Raw genomic sequence first — 22,534 nt, forward strand, 5'->3', positions numbered from 1 at the left:
TACCCAGAATTCTGTCCCAGAATTGTTTAGATAGAACCTTGCTTACTTAAGCATGCTCTCTAACCAACTCTGCATTTGTAAACAATTTTGCTTTAACTACAATAGTTTTTCCTCCCACTTCATTGTGGGCTATTTTGGTGCCGATATACATTCATGATCTATGAGCCCAAGTAATTAAATTTACAAAATATGGAAAAGCTTTGGGGGGTGGGTGCAGGTCTATGTAAGGCACTGTAGCTACCTTAAACAGCTCTCCTGAACAATAACTCCGGCTATCAGTAGGTTTCTTTCTATTTATATGTGAAACCATTATTCCATATGTTTGTGTTTAATGCACTCTAGGCAACACAAGAACACGCTTTCTACACACATAGAATATTTGAAATGTCCAAGACTGACAAGGACGTTGTTTCTGCCCACATGCATCCGTACTTAGCCTGTCCCTTAACATCCTCCAGGAACTTCTTCTGCTCTGCGATGAGGTGCTCTTTCTTGGACAGTTGCGTCTCCAGCTCAGCCACTCTCTGCTGTGCCGCATCCAGCTTCTGGCACTGTAGTAGCAGATTCTGCTTCAGCCGCTCCACCTCCTTCAGCGAGGACACCTGCACCATCTGCACCTCCTGCGCAATATACAATTGTGATTTAAATGCTAGGTGGTGATGCTACTTTTTTGTACATTGTCTGTCTGGTCACATGTCGCGCCGTGTTTGTGATAGTGTACAAAGCCTCTGATATTTTCTTCTATACTGCAACCTGGTCCCAAAAGAGTGATATTTCCTTCCATTGAATGTGTGTATATGGATGAGATGATAATAAAAGCTGCCTTCTCTCGACAGCAGCGCTATATGTGGCAAAACGGCTCTCCTGTGTACCTTGCTGAGGTCTGGGCCTGCTTGTTGAAGCTCTTGCACACACAGTTTATGGGCTTCCCCCAACAGCAGCAACTGTCTGCTCATGAAGCTCAACTGCTGCTGTGTGCTCTCGCTCGTGGACAACTAAACAGGAAATGCAAGCACAAACAAACAAGAGAAGCAGAAGGGAATGTGAGATCATCAGTAAGTAAAGGGAAAAACAAACAAAAAAACAAAACAAGAAATCAAGTGGTATAGGGATTACAAACATTGCTGTTACAGGTTCTCTTGATAAATTACTACAGCAGTGCAGAGCAAGTGTAGTTTTGCATGGAAATCCCAGCAGGACTAATTCAGCCATATAGAGTGGTCTTAGACAAACCAACAGTGTAAACACTACTCGTGCAAGTGTCCCCCCAAAGCCTTGCATTGATTTCCAAAGTGAACATTTTCGTTGATGTTACATAAAGGAATAAAACAGTGGCAGGAAAATAAATCAGTGACAGTGTGGCGAAGCCTGATGCGAAGAACTTGATTACATTCCTATAACAGAACAGAGCATCCTGTAGTGTTTTATTCACCTTACACCACAACAATGTGGAGTAGCCACTTTAAATAAAAGTTACAAGTCCATGTGAATTAGCTGTTACTATAGAAATGTATTAGAATGGGTGTATTAATGTAAATCTCCGATTTGCCTTGCAGCTGGAACTGCTCAGAGCTGCTGTGACAGAAAATTACGATCTGTAAAACTCCCTTAATCTCATTAATGTCAGTTGGTTACCATTTGTTAAAAGCCCAATGTAATAATGTGGTTTTTTGGTGTTATTCTGACTTCCCAGCAACAGCAATGCATTTTGCATCAAAAATCCCAATATTTAAAAAAAAGAAGGAAAACACCTCAGTATAACAGGAAAAAAAAAGTGAGCAAATTGCTTTAATTTACTTATCAGGCCTGATCTTTAGAAGCCGATTGTTCAAGACAGTCCTTTACGCATCTCTACTTCTCGTTCCTTGGAATATAACGAGATCACCAGCTATCTAGGTCTTGAATGTGTAGGTCTACAGATGTTACTGTACCCCACCTCAGTTGTAATTCTGCAGTATGAAGTGTCTTTACCTTGGCAGTGAGCTGATTCAGCTGGTGCCCCGTATGACACACCCTGTTATTCGCCTTCTGGAGCTCAGCCTCCATTTCCCCCATCCTCTTCTTGCACTCCTGCATCTTACTCTGAGATGTAAAAAATAAATAAATAAATAAATAAATAAATAATAAAAAAACCCACACACACACAACCCCAAACCCCACCACAACACGCATCAAAGTGTATATTAAAGGACTTCACGTTGGATTTCATAAAGTTGAGTCGAGTTTGAAAGTTTGCTCCCAAGTGGGTAATACAAATTCGACAAGAATAAATAAAGCATACATGTGCATCTGAATACTAACTTGCAACTCCTGGTATTTGGTGTAGTAGTCATCGCGATCACGCTGAAGTTGGCGGACCTGACCGTGCAGGCTCGTTACCACAGTCTCCCGTTCATCCCAGAGCTGCCTGTAGCGCTGCTGTTCCATGTTTAGGCTCTCACGCAGAGACGTGATATCCACGCAGTGCAGGTTCAGCTGATCCTTCTATACACACACAAAAATACGAAAGGCGGCATCAATTCATAATGTACTTCTGTTATTCTAGGTCATAAGTTTGCTATAATAAGTATTTTCTGAGAGTTGTTTTGTACTTCGCATTATAACTTAGCGTTGTAGTTAGCATTCTGTATTTTGTAATAAATAAATCAATCCATCCTTGGTGTGAAAATAAGGTTAGTTGTTAATCATACATGGAGATTAGCAGAGTGGGTTTATGTAAATGCAAGTGGCTGTGCATGACCAGAGCCATTTAAAATCTAAGATTTATCATCAGTGCACATTGTGTTAAGTATGCACGTGTGATAAATGCCAGTGTTCTAGTGCATACTGGTGTTTCTTCTGTACAAGATTAGAGTCTATACATGCTTTGATAAAGGAGACCCCAAACTTTTACCACAAAGTGTATAAGCTAGCTTTATACAATTATTACAAAAGTGCACATCTGACCTGTAGTCCAGTCCATGTCAGATATTGTACATAATAAAGTATAAAAAAAAACACAAAAAAAAAACAAACAAACAATAAGTATGCAGACTTCTACCAAAAACCTGGTCTTTACCTTTGGTACATTTACCCTAACTGACCTATTAATCAACACAGCAATGCAAAATACACCAATAAATAAAAATGCCACCATTAACCACAAATGAGTTTCTCATCCTGCTTACTTTCCCTTTATGTGAATTGGATTTTCCACCTAGTGAGGTCGGCCTAAGTGTAGTTTTCAGGTGTCTCCCTATCACTGTAGAAAGGGGTTAAAAGTCATAAATGCTATGACTAAACCATACCTTTTCACGTTTGTATTGATTGCCAAGATGCATCTCAACAGCTGCGCTACAGTCACTAATTGAACAATCTATGTGTAACAGTAGAACTAAAAAAAAAAAAAAAAAAAAAAAAAAAAAATTGTTAACCGTTAGCGTAATGACTTAAGATGCCAGATGAGTGTATGGGGTGTTTACCATTGCGTTATTCTGTTCCTCCAGTGCGGTGGCATTGATGATTCTGCGCAGCAGGCGGCGGTTTCGCACAGCATGCTGCTCACGCTTATAACGCTCATACAGCAGCTGGTTATGTAGCAACAGCAGCTGACTGCGCAGCGTCTGCAGTTCATCCAGAGGTGCAGAGCCTAGAGAAAGAAATATGAAAGGATAGAAAAATTACAGACAAACATCAGGCAGGATGAATATGGTAGGCAGAAAGAAAAGAACGGAATGGGGGCAGGGTTATGGAAAAGGAGTAGAGGGGAATAGATAGTGGAGTGCATGTAGTATTGACAGATGAAATTTTTTTTTTTTTTTTTTATAAAAGTACAACCCAATAAACCCTGTGGGAACCAGGGTTGAGGCCTGCTGCTGCAGCGCACTCGCTCACCACAGCTTCTTTCTGAACAATCACATGACTCATAACTTGCATGACTGCAAGGTTTTATTTAATTCCAATATGAACAGCCTACGCTGTTTTTCCCACCAGAGTCATCATCTGGATGCCATTAAACCTGGAGTCAGCGGCCGGTCTCATTCAAAAACACCGGCCTTAACCACTTAGGTGAAATTCATGTATAAGGGGAAAGCAAATACATTTTGTAACATTTTTCTGATAATATTTATATTTAGAAGTTTATTCACAGTTATGAAACATTAACGGTCATTAATAAATCATTTGTGTGGAGTGTACCTCTCCTATAATACAGGCATGAAAGTAGTATGTTAATAGACATGCTGTACACGGTACCATTGTGAAGAACATTTCTTTGATAATGAACTTTGAACCTATTACAGAAATGCATAAAGATGTGATGTAAGGAATAAAAACACCAAAGTGCTGTTGTAAGAAAGTCAATGAGGTGTTGTGATGCTGCCCAATGCAAGACAGCTATTCTTACTACACCAAAATTGATTATTTTCCTACAAGAGCACATCCCAAAATGTGCTATTCTTCTTATACCAAAGCAGTGATGTGCAAACACTACTTTTTTTTTTTAATTAAAAGAACTACACAAGTTATCTGTTTATACAAACAATGCTACTGCAACTATAATGGCATGGTAAATCATTAAAACTGGATTTTATGCAACATTTTTCAACAGTGCTGAGAATTTCTGCTTTACTTAGATCTTTAGTTTGAAGGCTGTAGTTGTTTTTCCACATAATCATGCTCATATAATTGTCAAGTGTTAGTTAAAATACATTATCCTGAATCACTGATGCTTTGAAACACTTGGAAAAGTGATGTGAAAACGTGCACTAGACCTAAACCTGAGTCACGACTAGTGCTGACTCCACTTTTTCTAGTTCTGCTGATAGGGATTATGAAATAACATTGTACACTCCTTAAGTACAACCACATTTTAGACAGATCCTGGGACGATACCACAACAGTCCTCAGTGAAAAGCACACAAGGACAAGACTGCTATCCTCACAAGGTAACCAAGTCCTCAGCCATTATTTTGTTTACCTCCAAAGTGAGTCCAGTCAGCTGACTTGCTTGGCAGAGGCAATCTGAAAGAGATTATATAAATGAGGTGATCAGTAAGGTCAGCAGTGTGACAGCGTATTGAGCACACACGCATTCGGATCTGGCCGAAAGCCCATAAACCCTCCTGACTTGGGCTCGGCCATACCATGGCTTGTACGAGTCCATCTCCGGTCCAAAACAATTACTCGGCTATGCAGAGCAGTGTGAGAGAATGTAAAGGAAAAAAGTGTGAGGGAGTGGGGGTGGGGGGAAATGTGAGTGCATGTGAGAAGCTCTGTTTGTTGTGTACTGACACTGATGTTGTCGATGACTTGGCTGCAGTGGAGGAGGAACAGCACAATGGCTGCAGTTGTTCTGGCATGAAGAGAGACCAGCAGGTCACAACAAGCCTACAACAGACTTTTTTTAGTAAACAATCAGCTCCAGTCACACCAGGGGTGTTCAAATTATTTGTATAAAGCCAATGCAGATGTAGATTTAAATCCCAAACAAGCAGGAGGAGGTGCACCCAAATTTGTCCCAGCAGATAAAACCATGAACTTCTGATCTACACTGTACATTATGTACAGAATAAAAAACACAGACACGGCATACTTTTTGCCAAGTTGTCCATTTTCCAATAACAGCACATCCCAAAATGTTCTCTTCTATTACTGCTCTTTTTATATCACAGCAATTTGCCAACAATTACCATTTTAAAAATGGCATACTGTACTCTTTGTTTAGTTCCCTTTATATGTTGCGGTATGTCTGCAGAACAAGTTAATTCCTGTTATCACTTGCGTTACAGCAGCTATAACTATCCATTCCCTCACCAGTCTCTTTTTAACCTTTGTTTAAAGTTAATGAGATGAAAACAAAGCTTGTCATGTTACAGAGAAAACACAAATCCCTCAGCAGTTAAGAAAACTTTCCTGTGTTGGAAAACTTAACAGCTGACGATGGACACTCCTTCCAAATATGTTAAAGACATGTTGCCTCACAGAAAACTTCACAATATCAACAATTACATGGCACCCCCCTCTTTCTGCCATTCTTCAAACCAATCTGAAGCCAATATTCTGACCGCCTCCTGACTCACTCGCTCTGCATATTTCTATTTAATGTGTGTAATGGGTCACTCACCAGATCAAATTCCCCTTAGATGAAAAACCTTTTGATATTTTGCTAAAATGTGTCTTACAATAGGTCCTATTATGTTTTTCCCTTACCTCTTCAGCGCCCTGTCATGAGAATCTTTGCCTTGCTGCACCAGGCGATCAAGCACCTCTAGAGGAGATGCTGATGTCACTCCATGACCTTCATCCACCATGCCTTGCATCGCCACTCTCTCCAGTGCCTCTGAGCTCCTGCGGTTCATGAACAAGGAAGTGGCGCGGGGCAGTGCCAGGTCAAAGAGAGCCTCGTAAGGCAGTGATGAGGGTGCAGTGCCCGGGCTGGGCGAGTGTGGTGTATTTTTCAGAGCTTCTTCTTCTGCGCTGGGGCTGTGGTGCCGTAGTTCTATTGGGGTGAAGAGCGGCTGGAAGGACCACGATTGCTCCAGGGACGCAGTACGGCTGACTGGACCTTTGCACCAGGCCCGCATGTCGATCTTATCAGGCGTGGAAACAGCATGGTGGGGGTCACGGTGGTGGATAATTGCTGGTGGGGGCTTCTCTTGGGCACCAGTGAGAGTCTCTGTGGTGTGGAAGAAGGGCGAGTCTGAGCCACGTGCGCCAGATGTGTCGCGCTTCTCCTCGGTCAGCTTCATCAGCTCCTCTGTGATAGCAGCTGTGGGTTAACATTTTAACAATCAGGATGTTGCATCAGTTTTGTAGCTGGAAGGTATTTCCAAAATCAAACACTACAATTTTGGGGGGGGGGGGGGGGGCAACACAGGAAGTAATACAGACTTCAGTGCCTACCCTCCTCCCTCTCCTTGCCCAACCGCAGTGGCTCCTGCTCATTCATGTAGACAGATAACTCCGTCAGTGTCATGGACATGTTCTTAGCCCCACCATCTGATTCAGACGGAAAACACAAGAGCCAAAGACACATTAAACCCTTGACTAATCCGTCTCAAATATCTCAATCACCCAGTGTGCTCAATCAGCAAAGCTATTGTGCAAACAGCATAGTCTCACATACAAATACTTCCATCTCTCAACAAACCCCACATTTTATGCACTTGATCAATTTTATGCACATGACTCATCTTTGCATTCAAACCTCTGTGATTGGTCACGTCACCCCCTGATTTCTCAAGATCTCTGATTTGCTCCTGCCTCAGCAGGGGAGGTTTGGTGGGGTCTACAAGTCTACCATCCTGAAACGAAAACAATGATAAGGACACCAAGAACAAAGTCAGAATATCAAGTATTTCAAATATTTTAATTCACTGTGCATTGTATTAATTTTGTACTAAATCACTGGTGCATCGACACTGTACTTATTTTGTTCAGGTCTCAAGTCTGATTGGTCAGAAGTCATTTGTTAATGTCCTATAACAGTACAGCCTGGACAGTAGCCCCAAGTTTTTCCTTACTGAACTCGTTCTAATAGGTCATTGTTTCTATAGTAACAACTTACACAGGGACTTGGACATTCCATATATAACTTTAAAGCTGTGGTAACAATAACCATTTTGTATCGGTTCGTTTCACACCACCCCAACATGTGATCGAGTGTTAAACATACTGTCTAGTTGAAATGGGACAACTACTGAAATTGGGGGAAGACAAAGCATGAAGGACAGAGCCAATTACCTTCCACTGCAGGCTAGGTGTACTGTAGGTTAAGGAGGCAGAAGATAGCTCGTCCGAGAGGCTGGGAGGAGGAGACGATGTTGCTGGAGTGCTGGAACAAGGGGTTCCTTTACCACCTCCTATAAAACACAGAAGTCCATTCAGACAGCTACAGCCGGTTTGATAAGAATATACAGTGGTGCTTGAAAGTTTGTATGAATTTTCTATATTTCTGCATAAACATGTCCTAAAAGTAGACAATGAGAACCCAATTAAACAAATGAGACAAAAATATTACACTTGGTCATTTATTTATTGACAAATTATCCAATATTGCATATCTGTGAGTGGCAAAAGTAGACCTCTAGGACTAGCAGTTAATTTGAAGGTAAAATTAGAGACAGATGTTTTCAAATCAAATGGGATGACGATCAGGTGTGAGTGAACACCCCATTTTATTTAAATAACAGGAATCTATAAAAGTCTGATCTTCACAACACATGCTTGTGGAAGTGGATCATGGCATGAACAAAGAAGATTTCGGAGTACCTCAAAAGATTTTGATGCTCATCAGGCTGGAAAGGGTTACAAAACCATCTCTAAAGAGTTTGGACTCCACCAATCTACAGTCAGATTTTGTACAAACGAAGGAGATTCACGACCATGTTCCCCTCCCCGGGAGTGGTCGGCCAACAAAAATCACTCCAAGAGTAAGACGGGTAATAGTCTGTGCCGTGAGCCAACAAAGGAAGTCAGGGTAACGTCTAAGCAACTAAAGGTCTCTCTAACATTGGCTCATGTTAACGTTTATGAGAACACTGAGCAACAATGGTGTGCATGGCAGGACTGCAAGAAGAAAGATGCTGCTCTCAAAAGAACATTGCTGCCTGTCTGCATTTGCAATATGTACATGGGCTATTTGAATAGTGGGACTGTACATTGTTGCTTGCTGTATATACTGCTCATGTGTATATTATTTACATATATATTTTTAAAAAATAAATTTTTGCTGCTGCAACACCCTAATTTCTCCATCTGGGGATTAATAAAAGTATCTTATTTGCTAAAGATCACATGGATAAGCCTAGGGGCTATTGGAAAAATATTTTGTGGATAGATGAGAGCAAAATAGAACATTTTGGTTTAAGTGAGAAGCGTTATGTTTGGAGAAGGGAAAATACTGCATTCCAGCATAAGAGCCTTCTCATCTGTGAAACAAGATGGTGGTAGTATCATGGTTTGGGCCCCGTTTTGCTGCATCTGGGCTAGGACGACTTGCCATCGTTGATGGAGCAATGAATTCTGAATTATACCAGCAAGTTCTAAAGGAAGATGTCAGGACATCTGTCCGGTAAGAGAAAGTGGGTCATGCAGCAAGACAACAACAACCATAAGCACACACAAAATGGCTAAAGCAGAATAAAAGATAATGTTTTGGAATGGCCAAGTCAAAGTCCTGACCATAATGCAATAGAAATGTTGTGGAAGGGCCTTAAGCAAGCAGTTCATGTGAGCAAACCCACCAACATCCCAGAGTTGAAGCTGCTCTGTACTGGGGAATGGGCTGAAATTCCTCCAGGCCGATGTGCAGGACTGATCAACAGTTACGGGAAACATTTAGCTGCAGTTATTGCTGCACAAGGAGGTCACACCAGATAGACAGTAAAGGTTCACATACTTTTACCAATCACAGATAAGTAATATTGGATCATTTTTCTCAATAAATAAATGGCCAAGTATAATATTTTTGTCTCATTTCATTAATCGGGTTCTCTTCATCTACTTTTAGGACTTGTGTGAAAATTGTATGTTTTAGGTCATATTTATGCAGAAATATAGAACATTATAACAAACATTCAAGTACCAGTGTACTGTAAGCATGAAATGTATAACAAGATGGTTCATATACAGTGCATCCGGAGAGTATTCACAGCGCTTGACTTTTCCCACATTTTGTTACGTTACAGCCTTATTCCAAAATGGATTAAATTAATTATTTTCCTCAAAATTCTAAACACAATACCCCATAATGACAACATGAAAGAAGTTGGTTTGAAATCTTTGCAAATTTATTAAAAATAAATAAATAAATAAATAAATAAATAAATAAAGCACATTTACATAAGTATTCACAGCCTTTGCTCAATACTTTGTTGAAGCACCTTTGCCACCAATTACAGCCTCAAGTCTTTATGAGAATGATACTACAAGCTTGGCACACCTATTTTTGGGCAGTTTCTCCCATTCTTTTTTGCAGAACCTCTCAAGCTCCATCAGGTTGGATGGGGAGCGTCGATGCACAGCCATTTTCAGATCTCTCCAGAGATGTTCAATCGGGTTCAAATCTGGGCTCTGGCTGGGCCAGTCAAGGACATTCACAGAGTTGTCCTGTAGCCACTCCTTTGTTATCTTGGCTGTGTGCTTAGGGTCGTTCTCCTGTTGGAAGATGAACCGTCGCCCCAGTCTGAGGTCCAGAGCGCTCTGGAGCAGTTTTTCATGAAGGACGTCTCTGTACATTGCTGCATTCATCTTTTCCTCGATCCTGACTAGTCTCCCAGTTCCTGCCACTGAAAAACATCCCCCCAGCATGATGCTTCCACCACCAAGTTTCACTGTAGGGATGGTATTGGCCAGGTGATGAGTGGTGCCTGGTTTCCTCCAGACATGACGCTTGCCATTCAGGCCAGAGTGTTCAATCTTTGTTTCATCTTGGTCTGAGAGTCCTTCAGGTGCCTTTTGGCAAACTCCAGGCGGGCTGTCATGCGCCTTTTACTGAGGAGTGGCTTCCATCTGGCCACTCTACCATCCAGGCCTGATTGACGGAGTTTAGCAGAGATGGCTGTTTTTCTGGAAGGTTCTCGTCTCTCCACAGAGACACACTGGAGCTCCGTCAGTGACCATAGGGTTTTTGATCACCTCCGAGTAAGACCCTTCTCCCCCGATCGCTCAGTTTGGCCGGGCGGCCAGCTCTAGGAAGAGTCCTGGTGGTTCCAAATTTCTTCCATTTACGGATGATGGAGGCCACTGTGCTCATTGGGACCTTCAATGCTGCAGAAATGTTTCTGTACCCTTCCCCAGATCTGTGCCTCGATACAATCCTGTCTCGGAGGTCTCCAGACAATTCCTTGGACTTCACGGCTTGGTTTGTGCTCTGACATGCATTGTTAACTGTGGGACCTTATATAGACAGGTGTGTGCCTTTCCAAATCATGTCCAATCAACTGAATTTACCACAGGTGGATTCCAGTCAAGTTGTAGAAATATCAAGGATGATCAGTGGAAACAGGATGCACCTGAGCTCAATTTTGAGTGTCATGGCAAAGGCTGTGAATACTTATGTAAAGTGCTTTTTTTTGTTTTTTTATTTTTAATAAATTTGCAAAGACTTCAAACAAACGTATTTCATGTTGTCAGTATGGGGTATTGTTTGTAGAATTTTGAGGAAAATAATGAATTTAATCCATTTTGGAATAAGGCTGTAACAAAACAAGATGTGGGAAAAGTGAAGCGCTGTGAATACTTTCCGGATGCACTGTATACTCCTGCCATTTATTTATTTTATAATAGCAAAATCAGACAGCAGGAAACAACCTTTATCAAGAAGTACAAATCAGTACAATGACAGCGATGAAAAACTTTACGTACATGTTTGTAAAACTTCAATCCTTTTTTGCAAGCTAATGCTCTGCAACCCAGAAGTTAAAGGTACAGTTTGTCATGTTTAAGTATAGATATATAATTAAAAAGCCCTGAGATTCCCCATATTGCTGTGCAACACTAATGTTCCACTAATGTTTCACTCACTAATGTTTTTGATTCTCTTTCAGGCTTCTGTTTCTATTTTTGCATCCCTGAAATTAACCATGCACTCTGCATTCTAGAGTGCAGAACAGTGTAGCTAGTTCCTTTATTTAGTATACTGCATTCAGTTAAGAGTTGTGAAATTCAACCTACCTGGTGTGCTGTAAAAGCGACCAGGTAAGTGAAAGGCACTCTGAGATAGCTCGGGGTTCGGTGACATTCCTCTTGAGGAAGGCGGGGTGGCCATCCCACAGAGGGAAGACGGGCTCCAGAGAGTGTCCTTAACACCATAGATGAAATTAAATTCACACGTAGAGCTCTGAAGATAAATTCACACATAAAAAAATAGATACATTTTTTAAAAATTTTAAAAACCCACATCCAAAGCAAAGGCACAACCAAAACTGTAAACATAGCATTAAATCAAAACATTAGTCAACCTTTCATAGTTTGCGTAAAAGACTAAACAAAAGTAAGCTACGAGCACAAAATATCCCTTGCTTATAAGGACTGCTAAGCGTAGGTGCTTAGTCTAGATTTAGTCTAACCGGATTTTATCTCCGTTTACATAATCATCTCTCTTCAGAGTAAAACTGATGAACAGATTAAAGGTGCAGTCAGTGATCTTGGCAAATGTTCGTCCGTATTAAACTGAAGGCACGTGAAGCTCTCTGCACAGTTTTAATATCAGTTAAAATTATTCTCACATTTCTCCAGCTGTCACTAAAATACTAGCACCCCAGGCTCTGTAAATGAGAGGGGGGGGTTTTAAAAAAAAAAAAAAAAAAAAAAAAAAAAAAAAAGGTATTCCAAGCAACATCCGACCAATCAGGACAAGGTACTGTCTCCATTCATTGGTACTCTGATTCAAATTTGAGCTTCAAAACAAGTTATCCGTATCCTTCAATCCCAGCGAAGGAGGCATGGCCTGTGTGTACAGAAGGAGGTGTGGCCTTTGTGCCTGAAGGAGGCGTGACCTCTGTGCCTGTCAGTCCCAGTGAAGGAGGCATGGCCATTGACATTTTAAGCATTCGATTTAACTCGTAGCCAATAAAGGGATCCTGTTTTTCCTGCATCTGTGATAAAAATCTGCCAGATTTTGAAAGTTACACACAGAAACAACAGCTTGCAGATTTGTCAGTGTATCATCACGTTGATCTGATCAAATCTGAACCCTGCTGGTCTGTTTTCTCCTCTGGGTAGAGTGGGTGAGGGGTTAAACAGAATAAAATCCCGGCAAGGAGAGCAAGGAAACTGGTGCCAGCTTCAGCCGTGTTGCCAAAGCAACAGTTCCTGCGTCAACTTGCAGTGTTTCCGCTCTTAAAGCACAACATGCCGACCCCAATGACTCGACACCTCTTCTCTCTATTACCCCCCCAGCTCCCTTTAACCTCCTGCCTCAGCCTGACTGCTGGAAAACAACGAGACGATTCAGGTTCCTCTGCGGAGACTTGGTGAGCTTGAGGTGATTTACAAACAGACTGACAAAGCCAAGTCACCCAAATTAAAACAACAAGAGGTGGGAGACATAAACAAGCTGATTATCCCCTCTAAGCACAGTGAGATGCACAGAGCTAGTTCACCGAGCATCTGCAAGAACAGTGTATCTTACAGAGGGATGGAACTGTAAAACCCAGCATTGCCAGACAGGCTTTATTTAAAGAAGAATTCATACCGGCTGGTCGGTGCTGGGGGGACTGCGATGAGCCAACTGTGTCCCTGAGAGAGAGGGCAGGGGCAGAGGAGGAAAGGCAGACTGCCGCGGTGTGGAAAAAGGATTGGAGGATGAACTTCCTACAGGGACAGATGAATAAAAACCAACACAAGTCTTCTTTGTTTAACAAAATTATTCATCGACCTCAATGCCAACATGAAACACAGCCTAACAATTCAAAGTCAAAGCAGTGAAAAAGAAAGACGTGAATGAGAGTGTACCGTAGCTGTTGTGCAGGTCAGTGTAGGGACTGGCAGTGCAATCAGGGGCACGCATGTGCAGGTTGGCACAGAAGTGCTCAGGCAGGGTAGCATAGCCCTCTTCACAGGACGCCTCCCGAGGGTCCAGAGACACTTTGGCACATTCAATCACAATGTCATGGATCTCAAACCTCTTCCATCTGTAGGTACAAAAAAAACAAAACAAAACAAAAAGAAAAAGTATGAAAGAGTGGTAGTGAAGTAAGAAAACAGAAAGGAAGGAGTAAGGAAATGGCAGGAAGTGAAGTAAGGAAGTGAAGTAAAGTAAGACCATTAAAGCAAAGAAGGAAGGTAAGGAAATACCAGAAAGGAAACCAAGTAAGGAAATGCCAGTAAGAAAATGCCAGAAATCAAGTGAAGTAAGCAAATGACAAAAAGGAAGGGAGGCACTGAAATGACAGAAATGAAGGGAAGCAAGGAAGTGAACAAAAGGAAGGATATGCCAGTAGGGAAAGACAAAGGAATGAATTAAGTAAGAGAAAGAAAAACAAGGAAAGAATGAATTTGCATTTTTATTGCATAATTAAAATAAAAGGCAGCTGCTCACCTGGTAGGGTCCAGCTCATGGTCCTTCGTTCCAGTCACTAATTCAGGGTGTATGCGGACATGTTCCATCATTGGCTAAGGAAAGCATTTAATACGATTATTTTTATATATTATATTATATTATATTATATTATATTATAATATATATATATATATATATATATATATATATATATATATATATATATATATATATATATATATATTAATATATATATATATATATATTAATATATATATATATATATATATATATATATATATATATATATATATATATATATATCTCTCTCTCTCTCTCTCTCTCTCTAGATAAGAAAAGGTCAAAAAGCCACACTGCAGCCCATGACCGTTACAACACTTTCAAGCAGAAGTGATGACTGAAGCAATCAAGGTGCAACTCTACTAGTCACTAGAATATTCCGTTTGGGCCGAATCCCTGCATGCTTTGATTTAATCTCGTACCTTAACCACCTCCTCGAACGTGTCCATGTGCTCCTTCATGCTGTAATGAGAGCGCAGGTAGGAGATGAAGTTGCAGGGGTACATGCCGTACAGCCGGTGGAAGAGTGAGTAGACACTGGCATGCAAGTGGATCAGGAACACCTCTGAAACGTGGCCTGTTCAACCCAGCAAAGATGAGACGGGAGTTCATGGTGCTGTACATTTGTAACCTTTTTTTTAATTCTGTGGTATGAGTTCTACGCATTTCAGTTTCTAGACTGTTACTTCTGTTTTAAAAAAAAAAAAAAAAACACCCTCTGCTCAGTCTGCAGAGTTGCACAACGCGTTTTCACCGAAATGAAATCCTAGCATTTATCATTTCCATTTGCACACGCTACTGTCATTTCAGCTACAACAGTACATCATTTTTTCAGAAATGACCAATTTCTACCATTTCATAGCACTGCACAGTCACATGATTGTTAATGGGTATTTAAGCTGCTGTGAATCTAAACCAAAGACCCCGCAAAAATGCCAAATTTCCAAGTTTCTCTCGGTCAATCTGTCGCTCGGTGTCCACCTCTGAAGCCATTGGTCTCCGTCACTAGCTCTTAGTTCTCTGTTGGTCTTTCTCCCATTCTCGGTCAGTCTCTCTCCATTTGTCTATGCGTCTCTGTCCCTCACTTGCTCTGTCCCCATTTCTGTCTGTATCTCTGCATTGGCCTGTGCTTCTGTGTCTCTCCATGTATCTATCCCTTTCTCCCTGTCTGTCTTTCTGCAGCTCTGGCTCTCTCTATGCCTTTCTCAGTCTTAATTTCTCGGGCTTTCTGTATCTGTGTGTTCCTGTCCCTCTCCGTGTCAGTCTGTGTCTTTTTATCTTTCTCTCTCTCTCTCTCTGTGACTCCTTGTCTCCCTCTTTCTCTGTCAGTCTCTCTCACCGTCCATCTTTCTGCATCTGTGTTTCAGTCTCTCTCGCTCTGTGTCCGTCTCTTTTATCTCTGTCTTCTTGTCTCGCTCTTTCCCTGTGTGTGTCTCTCTCTCTCTCTCACACACACACACACACACGCGCGCGCTCTGTATCTCTGTCTCACTCTACATCTTCAAGTCTTGATTGCTGTCTTTCTGCATCGGTGTGCTTGTCGCTCTCTAGGTCTTTTTATATTTCTCTCTACCTTACTCTCTGTGATGCCTTGTCTCTCTCCCCCCCCCCAATCTTTGGATCTCTCACCTGGGTTCCTTAGGTTCCAGGCAGCCAGACGTCCAAAAACATCAAAAAACTCATACAGATGTTGCTTCCCTGCCTGAGGGATCATGGGTAAAAGGGTGACAAGCACCAACACTCCAGTTATGAGAACCACAACATCTGTGTCCATCTGGTGCCAAGAGGAAGCAACAATAAGCCATTAAAACAACATTCAGCAGATGTATAATGTGTATCTGCATAAGTTCTGAGAAAGCTTTATGAAAAATATATTTAAAACACAACAAAAACCCATAACCTACCTTGAGACACTTGAGCAGCGAGAGTAGCAGAGGGTTGCGGGCGATCTTGTGAATCCAGGACGGCTGTTTGCGCACCACATGGCCCAGGAGGTTGAGGGTAGGCAGACGACATGCTGCCTTAGCCATACACTCATTCATCTTATCAAAAAGGTGCTGCGGAAGAGTCGGGGAGAGAGGGAGAGTCATTTTAAGGATTTCCAGCCCTTACACAATCACATTGGCTCAAGAAAGGAATGTTAACTGGTTAACTGGTATTAGGAGGGAAAACAACAAAATACATGGAGGTACTCAAGGACTGACTGATGAATACATGCTGGCTGAAAAATAGCTGTATTTATGGCCTTAAAATCAAGGGTGAAACAGGGACGCGTTTGTGCATCTCGTGATCAAGTGATGAACGTGAACAAGGACCGTGTGTGAGATGAAACAAGGAAAAACAGCATGGTTACAGTCTGGACAGTGATATCTTTAAGAACCAGCCTTATGTGCACTACCAAAAGTTGTGGACACTCAACTGAAATGTTTCTTATGATCCTAAACCTTTTGATATGAAAGTGTATGATTAAACGTTTGAAATCGGTGTTGTAGACAAACAATCTTGCAAACAGTTTTCTAATGAAAAATTAATAACATTTTATATACACACAACACTTATATATGAGAATGACCTGGAGCGAAATATTCCAATAAGCAGCCGATAAGTGTCCGGCATAGACGTGACCACCTTTAATACCGTTTATAAACCATCTCAGGGGGATTCCTCAAGAAATTGGGTGAGAAAATGCCACGAATACATTTCTGGAAATTCTAGGGAAAAAGCATGTCTACTTTGAAGATGCTAAAAAATTTATTTATTTTGAACAAAGTAATTCCCATAGTTCCATGTGTGTTACTCCAGAGTTTTGATGACTTATTCTAAAATGTGAGTGGAAAAAAATAAATATACAATGAGTGTGTCTAAGCTTTTAACAGGTAGTATATGTGACATTCTGACTTACAAAGTGTCTCATTTCCTGTTTGAGCTTAGCATCAATGAGAGTTTTCAGATCTGGTCATGTGACCAGGCAAAAACACATCCCCAAGCATTCTGACTCTCAGGGTCCACTTGCAATTTCTGTGAAAATCCTATATTTCCCCCCCACTCAGCAAATCTACAGCTTCTAAATGAGGGAATGTAAAGTAGTGTGTCCAGCACATTGCACTCAGCCAATCGGGTGAAAGCAGGCATTTAATCTACTATAACAAAATCCTCCACATGTCACAGAAACGTAAACCAGTTGTGAGCAGAGAGGCCAAGCGCCAGCACGCAGCAATAAAATATGCAAGTGGACACTTCCTCTAAACATGTTTTCATGCGAGATGAGGGATTCACCTTGTCATGTGGCTCCCTCACCGAACACAGTATGTGCAGTGCTGGACTTGAGTTGGTCTCCAGGAAATAATCCACCAAGCCATTCAGGAGCACCGACCCTCGCTCTGCAAAACAGACTACAAATGTTAATCCCAAAGAACCATGCATGCAGTCAAAATGCACACAAAAAGACACCCACAAGTTTAACAGGTTTTCTTACAGGCGATTCTGAATATTGTGGCCAGAAAAGAGCACAAAAAAAGTCTGTTCGATGAATTGGGGCATCAGAGGTTTAAAATAAGAGGATATGAACTAGCACTAATGTACAAAAACATTAGATAATATGTTTCTAATGAGGAGAACTCTAACAAGTCAAAAAAGCTCTGCATGTACAACAATTTCCTGTTACAAATTTGAACCCGCTTATTGCGCCAACCAAGGCAGACATAATACAAGAAACCACATTATCAAAAATCTGCTCCTTCATATTGAACCTGAAATGTGCAAAATCAGTGCAGTTATACAAGAGACCATAAAAACAAGCGGCCTCAAGCGAGCTCTACCCTGGTGCAGTACCTGTAGTGAGGTGTTCGTTGATGAGACCCTTGATTTCCTCAAGCTGTTGGAGATCAGAGGTCTCCAAAAGGGGGAGCAGATCACCTACGTTGAGCTGTTCCCTGGCCATGGTGGTGGTGGTGTAGAGGGCGTGGCCAAGGTGGATGGGAGGGGCTTTCAGATGTCACTCTCTGCCTGCAGTCAGGGTTCCTGGGCCGCCCACCGACGCGTCTCCAGGCACCACTGCACACACAGGCACCTTTACTGGCTTTTTTTAATTCGCAAACACCACTAGATATTTGAAGTCCAGCTAGTCAATGAGTATTTCTGTGTACCAACACCACTGGTGTAAACAAAACAAAACAAAAAAAAAAAAAAAAAAAAAAAAGACAATGGGTTGTCATTGGTTCCAAGATTACTGAAATGAGATACTGAAAATGCAAATATTGTCACCTGTTGATTCTTATCATAAACAGACTCAAATAGACACTCGACATTTTTCCCCCCTCACTAAAAATAGAGGCGAATACTAAAACTAAACTTTTTAAAAATAAATAAATAAAAACTGAAAAGCTAGTTTTAATAATGTTACAGTTTAACATCTAAATAAATAAAATAGCTTATTACATGCAATATGGGTAGAAATGAAACGGCCATTAAGCAATAAACGGCCAATCAGCTACCAGTGATGTCTTAAAAATAAAATTAATTTTTTTTAAAAAGCATATCATGGCATAATTTATCACATTATAGCACACTGCTGTTGAAGGTGTTGATTACTTTTCTATATCAGCAGCACAGACTGTACTTCAGATCACAGGTTTATTTTAACATGTGCTCATTCTAATACATTATTGCGTCTATAGTGACAAATTACATTTATAGAAGGAGTCTCCAGTGCGAGGCAGAAGGAAATGTTTTCCACCATGGTAATAAAGTCCTCAGGACAGAGGAGTTTGCACTTTGTCGTTTATCAGTAACAAACAGCTTTTTTTTTTTTTGACCAAAAAAGAAAGAGAAAAAGTGACTGGTGACTAACTTGACTTGTGGACGTTCCACAACATTAAATGTAACTATGAGCAGATAAAATATGGTGTGTCATTCATAAGTAATACATTTTTAAGAAGTTGCCAAATTGCTTGTTGTAGCAAGAGAGGAGTCAAACGCTTCAGGACGTGCGATTATTGGAAAATAAAATCAACTTCAGGAGGTAACAGTAACAACTTTACGTCAGACTGCATCACACCCTCTGAACACAGGACACAACTTGTATCCACTTGCTCCATACAGCAAATTATTAACCCACATGTACACCGACAAAGGGTATACAAAAGGTGCATTTGGGTAAGACCTGGGAGGACAAGCACCTGGTGGGAAAATTATCAAAGCATTGACAAGCGTAAATGGAAAGAAAACTTCCGCACGTCAAAAGCCTGCATAATATGGCGTTTTTAGGCGTTTTTAGTCGTTTTCACAGATCAGTGTGAACGGGGATCGTTTTTGACAACATTGTCATCTGTACGCAAAACTTTTGAAAAACACAAAAGAAAAACCCTTTTCTGTTTTTAGTACATGTTCTTCGTGTAAACGTACCCTTGTGCTGTCTGTATTATCTCTGTACCAATGTCATTGTGGAGAGGGGTGAACTGTTCGCCTAGCAGGTGGTTCACACCTCTCCCATTTCCCTGCTCTCCAGCAATTAGCCACAATACTCTACAAACAGAAACCCAACAGTGTCCTGACGAATCTTATAACAGACTTGCAGCAATAAAATAAAATATAAAACACAAAGAAAATTCATTTGTTTATACTGATTGAAAATGTCTGCCAGTGTACTGCTAGAAAGTGAACCGGAAAGTGTGTCCAGTATCAACACTACACTACTGGTCAAAAGTTTAAAACACACTCACTCTTTTAGAATAATTATAATAAAGTGATCAAAACTCTGGAATAACAACTGGAACTATAGGAATTATGCTGTCATTAAAAAAAAAAAAAAAAAAAAAAAATTTATTTTTTTTTTTTTAAATATTTTACCATCTTCAAAGTAGACATCCTTTTCGCAGAGAATTTCCAGAAATGTATTCTTGGCATTTTCTCACTCGATTTCTTGAGGAATCCCCCCCCGCCCCGAGATGCCTTTTAAACAGTATTAAAAGGAGTTCCCACCTACACTGGATGCTTATCGACTACTTGTTCGGAATATTTCGCTTTTTAAAAAAAAGGAAGAAAAAAAAAACCCTCAATATTTTTGTAAATAAGATGTTAGTTTTCTAATGAAAGAAATGAACATGTAGGCACAATGATATTTCTGTCTACGACACAGATTTCAAACATTCAAATCATACACCTTCAAATCAAAAGGTTTAAGATCACGAGAAACATTTCAGTCGAGTGTCTAAACGTTTGACCAGTAGTGTACATCTAGGAGAAATTCTCAAACAAGCAGCACTGAAGCCATTCTGACCATGCACAATATTTAGTTTTGCTGAGAATTTGGTAACAAAGCACCAACAATATAGTGGAGCCATATTATGACAAACCAAAGCTCAGAGATCTGTTTTATCCAGTATTTACAAGTCAAATTAGTACAAAAAACAGATTTTAACACTGATCCACGGCTTCATTCAGCGAGTAAAAATAAAGCGACATGCACTGAGTAGACAACTCATGATACTCATACAGCAAATTCAACAAAATATCACCCAGCCACGACACCAAATAGGTTAACTACATCAGTACAGACTGCCTTATATTAAAGTTCACCTAAAGATAAGGACATTTTTTTTTACATTGCTCTAAACACTTACATGCATTCAGCATGAAAATCCAAAATTCACCTATTTGAGCTATTCAGTCATTTAACACCGTTTGCAGACGCACATTTTAGAGAGTCTCAGTTTCCATTCAGGAGGCTTAACATGCCAAGATGTTATAGCGCCAGACAGACCTGGATGATCACAGCGTAATCCCCAGTGAACCGAACTGTGCATCAGACGCAATAAAAAAAATTGCATTACGGTTTCCAGCGAGCGAGAGTCCGGAGAGCCCCGAGTGGAAGTTAAAGGAAAACTCCACTTTGAAACACATCAAATATGTTTATGTAGAAATAAATCACATGGTTAGTGATTCTGATGCTAATGTGCCGGTCGGTGCCACACTCATTATTCCTGTGAGAAGTTATCAGGTTTCTGACACTCTGACGTCACAAAGGGACACCGCTGGGCACAGTTATGATAGCGTTTAACAGGAGAACAAAATTCAGCGATATTGAATATGAGGTATAATATAAAAGGTCATGTTTCACGGTTACCTCCAATAACAACTTCACTCACCGGTTTCCAGCAACAGCTCGATCCAAACGTGAGACTCCGGGTTACAAAATGCAACCCAGCTACACGACAGAATTTTGCTTTGACTTACGGCAGAGATTCAGCTCAGCTAGATCACCAAGGTGACCATGAGAGGAGATGACGAGCGCGTGGTGTTGATAGTGTTAGCATGAAAGTATGTGCTTCAGAATGAGCATGTGACAGAGCTGGACAGACTAAAGCACTGCTGCATCACTCTTCAGGTAGAGATGAATCTATTAACAGAGAGTACAACGGCATTGCAGGTAATGCAGAAAAGCTCAGTGGTTAAGAAGTTGGGCTACTGATAGGAAGGTTTTGAGTTCTAACCCCAGCACCGCCAAGCCACCATTGTTGGGCCCTTAACCATCAACTGCTCAGTTGTATAAAACTGGATACGGGCATCTGCCAAATGCCATAAATGTAAACATCCTGTGTTCGTTATTAAAAGTAGTTATGAAAGCCATCCAAGCATGGACTTTTCTTTTAAGCTCAAATGCAAGTTTCATTCAAAACAGCTGATACGATCTCACAGTCAGGTGGAGAAAACGACTCCATCTCAGAGATCCAGTTAAATTGCTGATAGTCCAAAACTGCAGTTCTGCTCAGAGTCACTCCTTAAAAGCCATTACAGTTGTTTTGCATGATGCACATTTTAGGCTGCAAATAAAGCGTCCTGTTAAGAGGTCAACATTAATTCTCGTTATTTATAAAGTCTTTGCATTTGTAGTTTACTGAAAAGCATTTAGATGAAAAGAAATGGCATGTTTTTTGCTAGCTAAAGCTTGCTGACTGTAGCAGCTAGCACCAACGGGGCGTAAACAACCCACGAGAACAATACCCAGTTTAGAGACATTAACTAAATGAAAAATAAACGATTGCAAATTATTTCAAATAAACCCACACAGATGATTTGTTTTAACCACTCGCATTGGCATGTGCCATTTTTCTCTTATTCGACTAACCAGCCAGATTTATAAAAATCAATGAGAGCCACTAGCTAGCTGTTATTTCTCTCTGTCTGATACCAAATTACTCGCTATTCCCTATATATGTGCACTACATAACGTATAACAACGTCTTCTCTACTCGAACTAGTGGACTACCCAACTAAGAATGAGTCGTTTGAGATTCAGCCTCAGTCCCAAGCAAGCAGCAGCAGTATTGACTGGTTTTGAGATAATTAAACGCCAGCTAAATGCACATTGCAAATAAAACAAACGTTGCGACACAAATAAAATATTTATATTACCTCATAACATGCTGCTTAACACCACAAAACCCCAATACAGCAATAAATAAAGCCTGT

General features: G+C 40.7%; 1 protein-coding gene across 3 annotated transcripts in view; it reads right to left on the bottom strand.

Moving 5' to 3' along the window:
- Positions 1-22,534, bottom strand: part of tsc1b (TSC complex subunit 1b) — a 31,324-nt gene that overhangs the window by 8,661 nt on the left and 129 nt on the right. The window contains exons 1-20 of one of the 3 annotated variants that reach the window (XM_053648719.1): positions 21,211-22,532; positions 17,897-18,218; positions 17,342-17,445; positions 15,970-16,122; positions 15,695-15,839; positions 14,488-14,642; positions 14,024-14,097; positions 13,438-13,616; positions 13,178-13,296; positions 11,656-11,821; positions 7,723-7,841; positions 7,187-7,283; positions 6,883-6,978; positions 6,190-6,748; positions 4,958-5,001; positions 3,462-3,628; positions 2,302-2,484; positions 1,972-2,082; positions 873-995; positions 433-620 (exon numbers count right to left, since the gene is read on the bottom strand). In XM_053648719.1, coding sequence (XP_053504694.1) covers positions 433-620; positions 873-995; positions 1,972-2,082; positions 2,302-2,484; positions 3,462-3,628; positions 4,958-5,001; positions 6,190-6,748; positions 6,883-6,978; positions 7,187-7,283; positions 7,723-7,841; positions 11,656-11,821; positions 13,178-13,296; positions 13,438-13,616; positions 14,024-14,097; positions 14,488-14,642; positions 15,695-15,839; positions 15,970-16,122; positions 17,342-17,445; positions 17,897-18,005 — 2,891 coding nt within the window. In that variant the 5' untranslated portion in view covers positions 18,006-18,218; positions 21,211-22,532. Of the gene's footprint in view, positions 1-432; positions 621-872; positions 996-1,971; positions 2,083-2,301; positions 2,485-3,461; positions 3,629-4,957; positions 5,002-6,189; positions 6,749-6,882; positions 6,979-7,186; positions 7,284-7,722; positions 7,842-11,655; positions 11,822-13,177; positions 13,297-13,437; positions 13,617-14,023; positions 14,098-14,487; positions 14,643-15,694; positions 15,840-15,969; positions 16,123-17,341; positions 17,446-17,896; positions 22,533-22,534 lie in introns of those variants that run through there. The other 2 variants (XM_053648717.1, XM_053648718.1) reach the window with 2 other exon arrangements.

Source organism: Ictalurus furcatus, chromosome 18 (assembly GCF_023375685.1).
Source record: "Ictalurus furcatus strain D&B chromosome 18, Billie_1.0, whole genome shotgun sequence".
Lineage (NCBI taxonomy): Eukaryota > Metazoa > Chordata > Actinopteri > Siluriformes > Ictaluridae > Ictalurus > Ictalurus furcatus.